Source organism: Sceloporus occidentalis, unplaced genomic scaffold, assembly GCF_023333645.1.
Source record: "Sceloporus occidentalis isolate IW3139 unplaced genomic scaffold, rSceOcc1.0.p SCAF_7, whole genome shotgun sequence".
NCBI lineage: Eukaryota > Metazoa > Chordata > Lepidosauria > Squamata > Phrynosomatidae > Sceloporus > Sceloporus occidentalis.
Genome location: NW_028316987.1, coordinates 4,749,199 through 4,765,018, shown reverse-complemented (window position 1 = coordinate 4,765,018; position 15,820 = coordinate 4,749,199). Strand labels below are relative to the sequence as shown.

The 15,820-nt window shown below is 39.6% G+C and overlaps 1 protein-coding gene across 6 annotated transcripts in view; it reads right to left on the bottom strand.

Annotated features, from left to right (window-relative positions):
* Nucleotides 1-15,820, bottom strand: part of LOC149309063 (tubulin polyglutamylase TTLL6-like) — a 43,780-nt gene that overhangs the window by 25,433 nt on the left and 2,527 nt on the right. For 4 of the 6 annotated variants that reach the window (XM_089531726.1, XM_089531730.1, XM_089531728.1 and 1 more), the window contains 7 exons: nucleotides 14,882-14,922; nucleotides 14,071-14,189; nucleotides 13,819-13,949; nucleotides 13,192-13,348; nucleotides 10,502-10,645; nucleotides 8,002-8,087; nucleotides 2,643-2,868 (listed from right to left, as the gene is read on the bottom strand). In XM_089531726.1, the coding sequence (XP_089387852.1) occupies nucleotides 2,643-2,868; nucleotides 8,002-8,087; nucleotides 10,502-10,645; nucleotides 13,192-13,348; nucleotides 13,819-13,949; nucleotides 14,071-14,172 (846 nt within the window). In that variant the 5' untranslated portion in view covers nucleotides 14,173-14,189; nucleotides 14,882-14,922. Of the gene's footprint in view, nucleotides 1-2,642; nucleotides 2,869-8,001; nucleotides 8,088-10,501; nucleotides 10,646-13,191; nucleotides 13,349-13,818; nucleotides 13,950-14,070; nucleotides 14,190-14,881; nucleotides 14,923-15,820 lie in introns of those variants that run through there. The other 2 variants (XM_089531729.1, XM_089531731.1) reach the window with 2 other exon arrangements.

Genomic DNA, 15,820 nt, shown 5'->3' with positions numbered 1-15,820 from the left:
GCCTAACTAAGAGTTCTGTGGCATCTTAAAGAGTCTTTAAAGGCCAATGAATTTATTTATTTTTTTAATAGAAGAGGCTCGTGCTATAATAAAAGAGCTAGCCTTTAACACAGTTACCCTTTAGAAATTGTTAGTGGAAACAGTAAACTTTTAAGTATGTTTTATGTTTTAAATTTTACATTGTTTAATTGTATTTTAAGGGAGTGGGTTGAGGGTTCGCAGTGTATATTTTAATCTTGTAAACCGCCTCGATTGCATTTTTAGAGAGGCGGGATATAAATAAATTTTATTATTATTATTATTATTATTATTATTATTAAACTTGCTAGATTCTAGTGAGATATTTATTTTTATATATAAGTTTTATATATAAGTTTTTACTAGTGGTATAGTAGTAACTAGTTATGCTGGCCGTATACCGAAATAAAAAATTCCATTCAGTAGTAACTACTAACTAGATTGCATAATTTAGATTTAGAGGGCAGTATTATTCAAGGGTGGATTAATTCAAATTCGATATAGAAGACCAAATATATTTCCATCAAATAGTTAGGCCTAAATTCAATTACCAAATACCTACTAGAGTAGATTCACTGAATCACTGCCATTTATATAAGTGTTGGTTTACCATGTTCCCATTATTTCAGTGGATTTTCTGGGACTAGCCATTCAGTTTAGACCTTTGAAACAAATCATTACAAAACTGCAGTTTATTTAGCTGAAAAATGAGTTTTTGAATGGTTAATGGCTCAAAATACTACACAAACATAATTAGGTAAGAAACATTGTCTAATTATGGATTTGTTTTTTATTTACTGAAAAGAAGAGCTTTTCAAATTGCACTAAAATACACTTTTGGTAATCTAGTAATATATATATATATATATATATATTTGTTGAAGAATAAATATTTAGTAAAAACATTTACTGTTAAATCACAATAAAAATTTTCATCTAAGGAAGAGGGAATTTGTACTCATGGCTAGAGGAGCAAGTAGTGTTCTAACATTTCGGCACAGATACTCTTTTGATTAAATTTGCATTTCTATCTATAATAGAAATATATTTTATTGTCTTTTATACAGTCTTCTGTATGCTTAATCACTTTAATCCCATTAATAACAACAGATTCAGTATAATGTTGTTAATATTTTAATGGATAATTTTATTTTGTTGGGTTTATTCTATTGCTTCATGGGAAAGGCTAGAAATTTATATATACAAAAACCAATCAATTCAAGGGTTTGTATTATAATAATTAAATAACAGGTTGAGGTAAGGAAAGGAAATGTTTTTATTAATGAGATGTTACCAACTACCATAGGACATTATGTGGACAGTTAGCTTAAATTCTGTGAATTCAATGGCTATATGAAAGTGAGGCATGACTGTCAAAAGGAATGCCTTGGATTACCAGATCTTGAACATTAACAACAGAGACTCCCTATCTGTGAACATCTCTGTGATATCTGACTGAGGGTGCAGTCATACTCAGTTTTTTGTCCTGAGGAGCTGCAGATTGCAACACTGAAGCATATTGGGATTGTTGTTCCCATTACGTTTTGGGTTCATGAATCTCTTCAAATCATTTTAACCCTTGTGTTATTCACACATGACATCGTTTCGGGATAAAATGGTGCCGCCTCCATTCCCATGAACGATAGAGAGAGATCAGAATCCATTTGGAAGTGTATTCATACTGCCAAAGATGCAGATCAGTGAGGATCTTTCAGGAAAACTCAGGGGGGAAAACAATATCGAATACCTCGGGTTAAGTAGGGTTTTTGGAAGCCCTCCCCCAAAGTGCACCACATGTATTTGGGGTGAGTGTGAACACCAAGGAAATAACGTGGATTCATCCCGGATTATTTTAGTAGTGTAAATGGGGCCTGGCACTGCCAGAAGACAGTGAAGATCAAGTATCCTGGGGAGCTATTGCTGGGACCCAACTTGTCAGACTTTTATGTTTTAAGTTAAGATTTGCTTGTGTGCAACCAACTTGACTGTTGTCCCGATTGGGAACTCCATTATGCCACAATATACATGACCCTTTTTTCAAAAACAAAAACATTTCCTGTAGTCTACCTCCCTCTTGTGGACACCCATGTGACTGGAAGACTTGCCAGAAGGCACACCTCAGCAGACAACACAGTGAAAGAAGGAAAGGATTATTTTTCAGATGGAGAAAATAATCCCGGTAGAATGTGGTCAAATCTTTGTTGTTCACAGGTGCATTGAGTAAGTTGGGGTGGGGGGTAACAAAAAACCACTTAACCTGAGATAATCGATCTTAGGTTTGGTTTGGTTTTCCTAAAAAAATTCGCATTGTCAGCTGTGTGAAAAACCAATGCAAATAGACCCAGGATAAAACTCTGTATGCCTTGAATGTGTTCCAAATATATCTACATCATCAACTCCATCTTTACTCGCAGTGCTGACATGTGAGCAGTAGAACACACATAGATGTGCATAGTGGTTTCGATTTTAAAAATAGTGTGGACAACAAAACAGGATATGTGAGTGAAGTTATTCATTTATACATATTCATGCTAAAAAAAACAATGTCTGAATAAACTGTAGGACAGCAACTATCTTTTTACACACACACACACAAAGGAAGCAATGAGAAAATAAGAATGTACCTCAAGCAACCACGGTTTTAGTTTTCGATCCAATAAAATATCAAATCCCAGGATCTCAAAGCAAGCACTCCACATGGTATGGTTGGGGAAGCAAGTGAGATAGTTATGCTTGATGATAGGATGAGCTGATATCAGTGTTTTAATAACAACGTCTTCAATGTCCTTCCATATCTTCTCCGTTTCATACCCATTTTGTTCCATGTATTTATTAAAGGTGGACAGCTTCCTTTAAAAGGGAGATCAGAAGAAAGTAAGATATGTGTGGCAGTGTTACTACCCACACACACACACACACACACACACACACACACACGCTCTGCTTTAAGACATTTTTTGAATAAGAAGCAAATGCCTCAAGTGGTGGTGACATTTTGTTGCTGTTATGTCCCTTTTTAAAAAATGAGGTTGATGTTTATTCAATCATACAATGTTTCAAACTGTTTCCCCTCTTTTGCCACAGTATTCTGTATTCCATTCCTGACTGAAATCAGAGGGTTTTTTTAAAAGCAATACATTTGACTGTCAAATGACATATGACCATCAAAGAAAGTGTGTCTGATCCTCACTCACTCCCTATTTTCTGAATGTTTCCACCATCTTCCCTATCTTCCTTCTTCCCCCACCATGCTACCATGTCAATGTTTGTTTAACACTTGTTAGAGCCTCAGTAACATCAGGAGACTCCCATGATTGGAAAGTGTATGCATATATGTGCCTTCAAGTCGCCTGTCAACTTATGGCAACTTCATTAATTTCATAGGGTTTTCTTAGGCAAGGAATACTCAGAGGTGAGTTTGCCAATTCCTTGCTCTGAAATATAGCCTACAACACCTGGTATTTGTTGGAGGTCTTCCATCCAAGTACTAACCAGGGCTGGCCCTACTTAGCTACCAAGATTAGATGGGATCTGGTACCTTTAGAGTATTTGGGACATAAAGAGTACTCAACACAAGTCAATTTCAACTTGCGTCAAAGCTGCAAGACCAAGAAAGAAAGGTAGGGGGCATTAATGGAAGCTTTCCTCTAAATGGGGGATGATCTTTCCAAGCACAGGAAACTATTGCTTTTGTGTTAAGCTGCTAGAGATTTTTTTCATTCTAGCATTACACAGTATAATAGTGGTTAACAGTAATGATGCTGATCCTATGTTTACTAACTTGGAGCAAGATCATCCACACACACACACACAGACATACACACCAGGGTGTATTCTAAGCCTTCCCCCTCCCCAGCATTCCCACTGCACAGGCCTTTCCCCTATCAGCCTGGCACTACATGTTGTTTTCTATGGCCATGCTCAATGTCCCATGCTGTAGCCTCACTCCCAGAAGCAAGTGAAACTGAGGTTTCTCTAGCTGTAGTATATGTAAGGGGCAGGAGCGTCACTGGGGAGGTGCGGGGGTACAGACTGCACCAGGTGACACCCCAGAAGGAAGTGACGCTGAAGAAGAAGGGGTGACACCTGGTCAGCTGTTTCGCCCCACACCGTCACTTCTAAGTCCTGCCTGGGTGCTCTGGGGGCCGCACCAGCACTGCTTTGGCCTTGCCTGGGTATTCTGAGGACCGCGCCAACTCACCCTGGCCCTGCTTGGGTGCTGCTTGGGGCCACAGCCCCCCCCCCCGGAAACTTCACTGGAAGTTCGGGGCCAGAAGCCCCACCGAAAGTCCAGGGTCAGAAGCCCGGTCCCCTGGAAGCCTTATCCCCCACACCGGGTTTCACTAGAATCACTAGTGTCAGTAGCAAGCATAGATAAGTAATTCTGATGGTCAGCACTAATGCTTCCAAGGTATGATTCCAAACTTGGCCAGCTTGGCCAAGAGTCAGGAATTCAGGGAGCTGGAGTCCCAAATATTTGGAGGATTAAAGTTTGGGAATCACTGGGCTAGAGCATGACTGCATTGTGCACAGTAACACAAAATAACATATTGTGCTAGACTGAAGGGAGAAAGAATCCTTCAACGAAACCCGAGTGCTAGCATAAAATCCTCAATCTTGTGAGCACCTCCTGAATGTTTTTTATTAGCAAAAAATGAGGGAAAAGAAAAAACTGTGAGGGGCCAAGGGAAGAAATTAAAATGAATAAAGACATTAAAAGACTTCCAGGAAGAAGGGAAGGAGAAAGCCATAACAAAATGTGACTATTTATTTATTTATTTATTTAAATATTTATTTATTGCTTCTTGATTCGCCAGGGCCCTTGAGATGATATACAATGGTAAAACACTTTTAAAAGTAACACAATGCAGTGCTGTCTAGGTCCCGGCAAACATTGCTTTCATGGTGCAAAAAGAGGAGTGGATGCAATTGATAATGCCTGCAACAGCATAGTTGGATCGAAAGGTGCTAGACATATCTTCATGTCATCCTGTTTGGTCACAATACAACCATCAAGACAGTTGGTCCCCATAATATGGTAATAACGTAAGATTACGAACACTGAATGGCAAAAGTACAAAAGAAACAGCCAGCTAGTAAACTGATCTATTTCATTTCTGAAACTACTAGGTTAAAATGTACTGACCTGAGGAGTGGAACAAAAAGTCTCTGGTAATGCCAGAATCTGACAGGAAATACTTTGGGATGAACAAAACATCATTGGGAACTCCCAAATAAAATCAGAAAGCAGAAGAGCAAAACAAGGATCTGCAAGAGGCTTTTTATTCATTTGGAGGCAGCTGTAGTAATTTTAATTTCCCACTTCTTTGTTCCTCATCTATTGGTTTTAATAAGTACTGTAAATCTGCTTCTTATTAAAGCCCATGTTGCTTAATTCTTACTGCACATTTTATTTTCCTACTGTACCAAATGTGTCTATAGCTGCATATTAGAATAATGCCTAAGACACACATTTGAAGAGAATGGCTACGGAAGGACTGTGTGTGTGGGAGAAGTAATCTTGTTTTAAGGAAATAGACATCGCAATTCACAACAGTACCATACAGAAAAATATTAAGGAAGCACTAGGGAAGAAATAGAAGGAGACAGTGTGAGGATTACAACAATCTGGAATCACCCACATCTAAAGTCATAAACCAAGGGCCCGAACAGACAGGCCAAAATAAAGCTGATTCAGGTCACTTTGGAGGTATGCTATTTAAATGACACACACATCTTAAGAGGCCAGAAGCTGCAGCAAAGCTGTGTTCTAATCCTTAGGACTTCAGTGTGGCTTTAGCGTGGCTTCCAGCCTTTTAGAACGCATGCAACATTTAAACAGCATACCTCCAAACTGACCCAAAGCAGCTTTATTTTGGCCTGTCTGTTCGGGCCTCAAGTCAGCAGCAAAACACCTACAAATAATCCAAAATGTGCCACCTTTTTGTTTAAGGTTTTTGTTTTGATAAACCCTAAAGAGCATTTGGATGGGAAAGCTTCAAAAATGGTATGATATATGAGTACCAGTAAATCACCATTCTGGATGAGCCCTAACACATGGAGCCTGACACCACATCCTCATTTTTCTAATTCATATGAAGTAATGTAAAATAACTAACAGTCCAAAATTCTGCATTTGTAGTCACTAAAACAGAAGGATCTAAAACCTAAAACCAAATCTAAACTGAAGATATTGGAAGCAGGGAGAAACCTATGTTTCTGCTGGTCTTTTATCATCCAGAATAAAACTAGTAGATTCCAATGGACAGGAGGCTCAAGTGACATTAGCTGCATGCCCAATGCAGAAATAATCCAGTCTGACACCACATTAAGTGCCATGCTCAGTGCTAGGGAATTCTGGGAAGTGTAGTTTTGTGAGACATTTAGCCTTCTCTGTCAAAGAGCCCTGGTGCCACAATAAACTACAATTCCCAGAATTCCAAGCATTGAGCCATGGCAGTTAAAGTGGTGTCAAGATTATTTGGATATGGATAAAGCCATTGAGGAGAACTAACATCTTGTGATCTTGAGTGTGGGTCTTGCAGGAGTTTCCAAAGGAAAAAATAACAGCCACACAGTGAGATAAAACAGATGCCAAGCCCACAAAGCCAGTTTTAATAAAGGAAATTAATCAGGCACAGCAGAGATGAACTCAGTGGTATGGCTAGTACTTAGGGGAATGGAGGCACACCTTATAAAGCTATGGGAGGAATTTTCCATTTCTTCTCAGCTTTGGCAGAGACCAGCAGTGAAAGCTGTAGGGTAGGAATGAACTCCTATTCCTAAAAAAGGTAAAGATAGTCCCTTGGCATGAATGTCTAGTTGTAACTCACTGTAGGGGGTGGTGCTCATCTCCGTTTCTAAGCCAGCGTTGCCCGAGGACTGCTCTGAGGGTCATGACTGCAGCACACGTGGTATCCATCTACTTGCATTTGCATGCTTTTGAACTGTTAGGTTGGCAGAAGCTGGGACTAGTGATAGGAGCTCACCTCATCATGCGGCACTCGGGCCTTGAATTGCCAACCTTCCTATTTTCTGATCATCAGAACTGGCATCTTAACCACTAAGCCACTGCATCCCAGGTGGCTATTTCTAAAACCTCATCTTAAAGAAACATAAAACCTTTGTGATTGTCTGAGCCTGCTGGAGCACTACAAAGGAGTTTTGTGGAACGCAAATACTGTAGAAACCAGCGTAAAAGAAACCATATTTTCCTTTGAAACAGAATATAGTACCTACAAGCTTTGAATGTTGAACCTTTCGAGCCATCTTTCTCCAAGGTCAGGGAGAAATCTGAATACTATAAAGGACAGGGAACGAGTAAAGAGTGGACTGAGAGAAAAATCAACACATCAACAGTGTCCGTTTGGCCTTGGAGTTCCAGGAAAATCTGCTCTAGAAACTCCTCCCACTCATTTATTGATCTGCCACATTGCAGAGCTTGCTTTTTGGATAGCACCACTGCACTGACCCTTTTACTGGGAATGCACAATAATACTATGGAAAACTACCCAAAGAAACCAAGCTTTTGCCGCAGTGGGCAGAACACTGCAGAAAAGCAACAGAAGTCAGACAAATGCAGTGTTAGTGATCAACAGAAAGCTAGAGGGGGGAAAAGATGAGGCGACAATAATTAGATCGAACTGACCATTCTTTGCAAGATTTAGAGAGGTGGCTAATTACACCCACCGAAAACAATAAAACAGAGGGCAGCAATCCAGCAATTCCATTTGCAACAAATTCATTTGTATTTCCTTTAGGGGGGGATAAATCCAGGCTCTTCTCGCCTGCTCCAGGCCCCCTGCTGTTCCTCATCTGAGCTTTTAAAATGATTTATTTCACCTAACGATGGAGAATGTGCCACGTGCCAGCTGAATTTAGAGAAATGTTTCCTAAACACGTATGAAAATGGCTGTAAAGATTCATGAGAGCAGACACACCAGCATCCCCCCAGCTGTGATTATTTTGGAAAACATTCTGTACCTCTTGCTACCAGAGTCTTCGTCTCGTACAAAATTAGCACTGTGCTTGTTAATTGAATAATTAGTCAGGTGCATACAGACGTCATCCTGTAAATAATTAAACAAACAAGCAGGTTATGAGGCTAGAGAGATTTCAACTTCCCTGATGCTCCTTCTTCAAAATGGAAATGGAAAGGGCAGGAGAAGCACCTATACCTTATGAAAACCCAGTCTAGTTTAGACAGCCTTCATCTGTTTCAGAACTGATCCCACTAATATAACATTACTTTCCTCACATCATTATTCTGACTGTGGGATTTTCAGTGCTTTTTTTAAAAAAAATTATATCTCCAAGGTGTGGAGGCAAGGGAGAGATGAGAATCTGCATGCTATATTACGTAACAAGAATAAATTATATAGGGAAAGTAATATCTGAAATACTGAACCACAAACTGAAAAATATAAGGTAATGACACTTTCTTATTCATGGAATTTTACAGAAGAACTAGAAGATTCTCTCTTCAGATTGGATCCCTAGTGTTTTATCAGCATTTTTTCCTTTTTTAACCAAAAAAATAAATAAATTGTGGTGTTAGGAAAGGGGGGGAATAGATAGGCTTACTGACAGCCCAGCTAGAAACCCTCCATCTGGAAGTGCCTTCTGTTAAAGACATGCAGCAAAACTAAGACAAATAACAAAAATATTTTCAAACCTTTGATGGATATCTGCCACATGTTATGTGTTGAAAATAATGAAAGTAAGCAGCCTATTTTAATTGAATACTTGGACTTTACTTGGTTGAAGGCTAAGATTTCTTTACAGCCTAAATTCTATTCTTAGATATTACTAAAACAGACCCAATGGTAAATTAATCTATTAAAACCTATGTAATTTATACTCATTCAGTGGGTTTATTCTAGTTGAGCCTAACCACAAGATTCAGAGCTGTACATTTTAAACAAACATTTGAAACAGAACACAAAAACATACTGGAAATTGTGGAAGGGCAAAAGCAGCTGGAAGAGATGATTTGGACTTGAGAACTCCCCAGTATGAGGTGTCTCTCCATACTGTTTGGTCTTTTTAAAAAGCTTTGAAAAACATAATAATAAACCAAGTAAAGCTATCTCACTAAACAAAAGTTGCTAAAGAAAAACAAAATAAACTACAACCCCGGTTGATGAAGAAATTTCAAACTATACAACAGTTATCACTCTGTGTTCTCTTTGCTGTGGTGATAGTGTGCCTTCAAATCATTTTTGAGTGAGGGTGGTCCTAAGGCAGGCACCAGATTTTGTCTGATCTTGGAAGCATGGTCATCCTTCGTTAGTACTTGGATGAGAGACCACCAAGGATGGGATGGGAGACCACCAGGCGCTCAGGTTATATTCCAGAGGAAAGAACTGGCAAAATCATCTATAAGAATTCTTGACTAAGAAAACCCTATGAAATTCATGGGGTTGTCATCAGTGGCATCCCTGTGGATGGTGTCACCTGGTGCTGGGGGGCAGACTGCACTGGCATCTTCCTTCCCTTCTGATGCCTTGCTTGCTTGGCTGCCCCCCAACCAGCCTGCTGCAACCTGCAAAGACTGCTTCTGGCAGAGGCGAGTTTTCTGCCTCAATGCACCCCAAATTAAAGCACTGCCCCATCCAACAGCACCCACTGTTTGGGGGTGGGCGCTACTGCAGCCTCCAGAAGACCATTTGGCGTCTCATGGAGCTGCTGAGAAAGCTAGAAAGGGACATGACACTCTTTCCCACTCGCCCAGCAGCTGTATTAGCCCCACCTGGGTATATCACACCCCTGCAGCCCCTAATGATATCACCAGTTGCCATAAGTCAACAGGTGAACCTATCACATGGACACAGAAGTTGAATCTATCATAGCATTTTCTTGGAAATATTTCTTCAGAAGAGGTTTGCTCTTGTCTTCCTCTGTGGCTGAGAGTATGTAACTTGCTCAAGGCAAGTCACATTGGGTTTCCATGGCCAAGTAGGGATTTGGGCCTTGGTCTCAAGAGTGCTAATTCAACACCTAAACTACTGTGCCATGCTGGCTCCCCTGTGTTCCCTAACCTATTACTATTTTCATGCTAATCCTCCTCCTCCTCTTCCTCCTCCTCTTCTCTTTTGTTAGAATCTCATATTTCCCCCCCAAATTAGAATGATCTTTATTCAATAGCAATCCATAGGGTCACATCAGGTGCCACCATCATTCCAACTGGAGGCATACAAGATTATTGAAATTATAAGCCAAAACGTCTGGGTGGTCAAATGATCCCCCTAAAAGTAGATTCCTATTTGCAGGTATTATGTTCGAAACCTCTGGTTTCATCAAACCAAGTCTGTAAGAGAAACATATATGTGAATACATGTGGCAGAAATAGCAATTTATGGCATTGCTGCATTCTCTGGGATAGTCTTTCCTAAGAAACTAAAGTATCACATGATACTTGAGTCAAAAGCCAGCAACATTTTAGAAAGCCAGTTTATGTCTGCAAGATCCTCCTTTTACTCACCAAATTGCTCTGTGATGGGTCTGAATAGGCAGATGTTGCAAAGCGTGCAAGGCCCTCATTATAAACAAATACCCGTAGTGGATCACATGATGTCACCAGTACATAAACCCGGAGATCAAACTTGAACCCATCAATAATAAAAGGCTTGAAAAATTAAGAAAATGTTTGAGTTAAACACAGTCCCAGCAGAAGGCTGTTCAACCCCTGCTTGCAAACCTCCAAGGGGGAAGCAACCATGTTCTTGGCAAATGATTCCATTGTTGAACTGGTTTTACCATAATTTTCCTACTGTTCACCTGAAACCTGCTTTCTTGCAACTTAAGCCTGCCTGTTACATACAGCCCTAGCCTCTGGACAGTAACAGAGAACAAATCTCTTCAGGTATTGAACTGTCATGAACTCTTCCCCCCCCCCCCGCCAACACACATACACACAGCCCCAGTCTTGTCTTCCTCAGTATAAACATGATCACTTTCTTTCAACCGTTTTTCTTAAGTCTTGTTTTCCCTACTTTGTCCATCTTTGTTGCCCTCCTCTGACTCATTCTAAATTATCTATAGGATTCTTATACCAAATTGGGCTCTGCATTCCAGATGAAGATGTAGTCTAGGATAAACCTTTACTTCCTGTATCTTTATTTATTTAGTCATTAAAATATTTATTGTCCCGTCTTTTATGTCCCACCCTTTATCTGAAATTCTCAGGACAGCTTACAATAAAATCAATTTAAAACATTTGTTACAAAAGTTTTAAAAGGTTAAAAATATACACTTTCCCAATTAAAAACAGACAATCTAAAACCAGTTAAAAGAATCTTGTTATGAATAACCATAAAATCTATGCAGCCTGGATAAAATCAGTTTGGCCTGAAGGCTTTAATAAAAAGCCAAGTTTTAACCTGGCACCAAAATTATTCCAACATTGCTTGCAGGTGGAAGAAATTCCATAACTGGTATGTCACTGAAGAAAAGTTGTTTCCTATGTGCTCCCACAATGTGTTTCCCTTACTGATAGGAGATGGAAGAGAACCCATCCAATATATCTCAATTTTTGGACAGGCATATACCTAGAGAGGTACTCCCTCAAGTTCTGAGATCCCAAGCAGTTTAGGGCATTAAATGTTATTGCCAACAACTTGAATTCAGAACAGAAACATATTAGCAGCCAGTGCAATTCCTTCAGAACTAGAATTAAATGGTATCTGAATGGAATTCCAATGAGCAGTCCAGCTGTGCTGCGCCTTTTATACTAACCAATGTTTCTGAGTAATCTTCAAGGGCAGCCCCAAGTTGAGTTATTGTACCGTGGTTAAGTTATCCTTGGACATGAAAAGCTGCAGCTGGTGGACCAATAGAAGCTAGACCCAAGCACTCCAAGACATAAATCTATGTGGGCCTCCAGTGACAAGGATGGAGCTAGTTCTCCCAGACTATGCACCTGCTCCTTCAGGGGGAGTACAACCCCATCCAGGGCAGGTAACTTACTCAATTTCCTTTAAATTATGATTCTATTAATACAGGTTAAAAATGAATTTGCATTTTTTGCAGACATGCCAGCAGCATATGTGTGGGTCTGTTATTGGCATGAATCAAGTATTGTCTTAGTCATGGGGATCAGAATTAAACTGCAGCCCCTGAGATTAAAAAACAAAACAAAAACAACTCCCCTGTGCATGTACACTTCTTTAGGAAATAATTCTATTTATACTGTTATGTGCACATATGTGCAGATTTGAATAGCTTGTCAAATTGTTCAATTGTAGAAGTAAGTCCCATTGACTACAGTGGGACTTACTGCCAAGGAGAAGTCTTGCCAGGCGAAATGGAGCAAAACAGCCCATCAGGAAGATCCCATGTAAAAAGGATGAAGAAAAGTCTGGCTAAAAGGAAAGAATTGACTGAAATGCAACCTTTGTATCCCTAGTTTGACTTGGGAGTCTGCAAATATTATGTGTCGACATAGGGCTAGAAATAAAAATAGATTAGTTGAACCCTGATCTTCAGAAAACATATCCAGAATAATCATGTTGGCCATGTAGCAAAGTACAATAACATCCAGAATCCACAAAACAGTGCTACCTTTATTGGCCAGCCGAAATGCACAAAAAACATGTTGCAAGCTTTCAAAACTCCACTGGCTTTTCCATCAGGCAAAGATGTTAAAAATCATACAGGAGAAAAAGCTCTGGTCTTCACAGCTGTAATCCAGTGCTCAAACCACTACATCTTCCCAATAACAGAGCAGCTTATCTGTATGGAACTTGTCACCAGCATTTTTGTCCTGATTTCTGCTGTTTATTAACAATCTTTTTCTTGTTTACTTATTAATTATATTTATATATTTCTGAAGTGGCTAATGCCCTTGGGATAGTTTAAAAAATTAACTCTCTTTATTCTTAAAAGCACTCCTTCTTCAAATCTCATTATCTCCTTCCCCCAACTACACCAATACCTAAGTACCTTGCATAGTGAGAGCATCCAGTCCCTTCTATATTTTTAATTACTAAACATGGGGTTTCTTTCAGTCCCCTTAGTTATCTCACAATAATTTCATAAACCATCAATGTTCCTCCGCTGACCTCCCATCACTCGCAGAATGATCATGAACATCTGCAAAACTGCACTCATTAATGGCTACAGTGACTCACTGATGACACAAATAGCTCATTTAAGACTAATACAAGAGGTTACCTTTGAGATATAGAGCTGGCAGATCATATCCTCCCCAGGTTTAATATCTTTCACAGTTTTTGTGATAAAAATGCCTCTGCCTTGACAGCCAGAGTCTGGTTTACAGATGTAAGTCTTATGCTTTTTTAATCGGCCAAAGGCTTGCAGTTCTCCATAGCTAACAGCAGGGAGGAGGAAAGCAAAATAAGATTATTGATATTGATATATTATTGAACCCTGATAGAGCAATTGTCCAAGCTGAAGTAGTAATGGCAATAACAATAGACTCAACCCCCAGCACTCAGTTTGTTTTTAAAAAGATATTTTCATGAGACCTTTGCTATACTTCACATAGGTCCTGGCCTACTACATCAACCCCTAAGGCATTTCTGGGTAACTGGTGTTGGTGGGGTTGGGGGAATTCCCCAGGGACCTAATAAACAGCTAGAGAGGTAGTGGCATTTCCTTAGAAAGAACAACTGGCAAATATATTATTGACCCACTGTCTGAAAGACATCTTTTGCTCTAGGTTTGCTTCCCTTTGTACTCAGAGCTCTGTGCCTGCCTGATTTTGTATCTGCATTCTGAAAAGTGTTGCTATATCTGTGTGTTGGTGTGTGGGTATGATTAAATCTTAAGAAGACTCACTCTGCAGGAAGACACCAGGTCCTGGGAAAGAAGTTAAATTCCTTAGGAAAGAGCTTTAACATCCTGCCCATATTTCTAGCCAGAAGGTCCTTCCTACAGATTTCAGACATTCCCGGAAAATGGTTTATTTTCTAGAAAAGGAGGTCAAAGACAAAACCTTAAGTACTGTTTAGGACTTTGGATCTTTTTAAATTAAAAAAAAAGAAAGAAAAATTAGAATCTTTAGCTCAATCTCAGGGTAACAAGAAGTACCTGGTAATTTTTCATTTCCATCACCCGATCTAGTGAGACAGAATAATCTGTCCAATACAGGGTCCAATCATCAACCTCAGTTCCTTCCCGGAGGCCACACATTTTAGCTGCCCGTCGCACTGCAGAGATATGGGATGCAGCAGCATTTACAAAGAAATCTTGGCAAGTGGGGGAGGAGGAGTTTAACTCAAAGGACTCATTAAAGTAGAATTCAGAATATAGCCATATTAGTCTACAATATCAGCACGCAAAGGGATTGTGTAGCACCTTTGAGACTAAAGTTTTTGAGGCGTAAGCTTTCGTAGACTTGGTGTACTTCCACAGATGCATCAAAGATGCATCTGAAACTAAAATGATCTCACTAGCATCTGTATTTTAACTGTATGGAATGAATACAAGAAGTGATAGTTTCCTTGAAATTACTAGCAGGTACCAAGCTATAGTATATTGAAGATGTCACTTTTTCTCTGCAAAATTCTCATCTTCAGACCTTTACTCTTGACAAACATGAGGCAACCTCAGGGGTGAAAAAAGCTGGAATTATGAACAATGAGAATTTAAAATGTAATCAATGACCCTCTCCAGACGGGCCCTTTAGCAAATGTCTGTTTTTTTAAACTTGCACTTTAGTTCCCACACATATTTTCAGCTGCACTCATGAGGTCTAGAATCTTCTTTAAAAAAAAGGGGGGGGATTAGATTTCTCAAAATTCTACTTAGAATCTAAAAATATCAGAAAATGTCTCCCTCAAGCAATTGAGAAATAAAACCTAGCTTTTCTTCCACAAATAGAAGCCAATAAGGTGCTTACCACTCTCATATTTGCAGTTGCTCAGATTTATCACTGGTCATCTGGAAAACATAAAAAGAAGAAGAAAGACAGAGGCAGACAAGCAAAACCAATTCATTTCCCCCCCCCCCCCCCCCCAAAGCACTTCGGGATCGTTTGGATCTGCCTTCTAAGATTTTGGCCTTAGTTCTCTCTGACAGCAGATGGAATATGGAAGCTGCAGAGTGCTGGACATGGGGTCCAAATCCCTTTTCAGCCATGGGCATATTGAAGGATTCTCCAATAGGCCTATACTCTCATTACTCCCTGTTCTGCTTTGCTAACAGCAGTTGGCCAGGCTGCTACTTGTTCTTTTCTTATCCCTGTTAGGTTTGGTCTATGTAAGAACCTCCGACACTGAAATGAGGCACTGAAGATAAATGTTGTTTCCCTACATAGGATTCTTCATCCAGAATGTAATGGGAATAGAAGATAGAGCAATGACTACTGTGCAAGATAAAAATGAAATGTATTTATTTATTGATCTAATGTGAACTCATAATCTCTTGAAGACATGACATTGTCTACACTTTGCAGCCATGAAAACTACAAGACACGGCAATGGCTTTGCTGGCTCATTCCCTCTATATGATCTGAGGGTAGGACCCAGCCAGAATCCAACTACAAATATTGTTCCTGTTGCTGAAAGTCCTAAATAGTGCCACCCAGGGCCTTGCCAATAGGCAAACATGATTATCACACCACACTGTTACACCATCATAGCAACAGTCTGGTCCCACTTTGTCTCAGGCTTATCTCACAATTTTGTGGTTCTCTCAGTGCTGTTGTGCTGTACAGTCGTTGGGAATGTGATTTTCTCATGCTGAAAATAATCCATTAATGATACTCTTTCCTGCTATGATTCAATACTATTGTATATACTTGACTATAAGTCGACTTTATGTATAAACTGAGGGCACA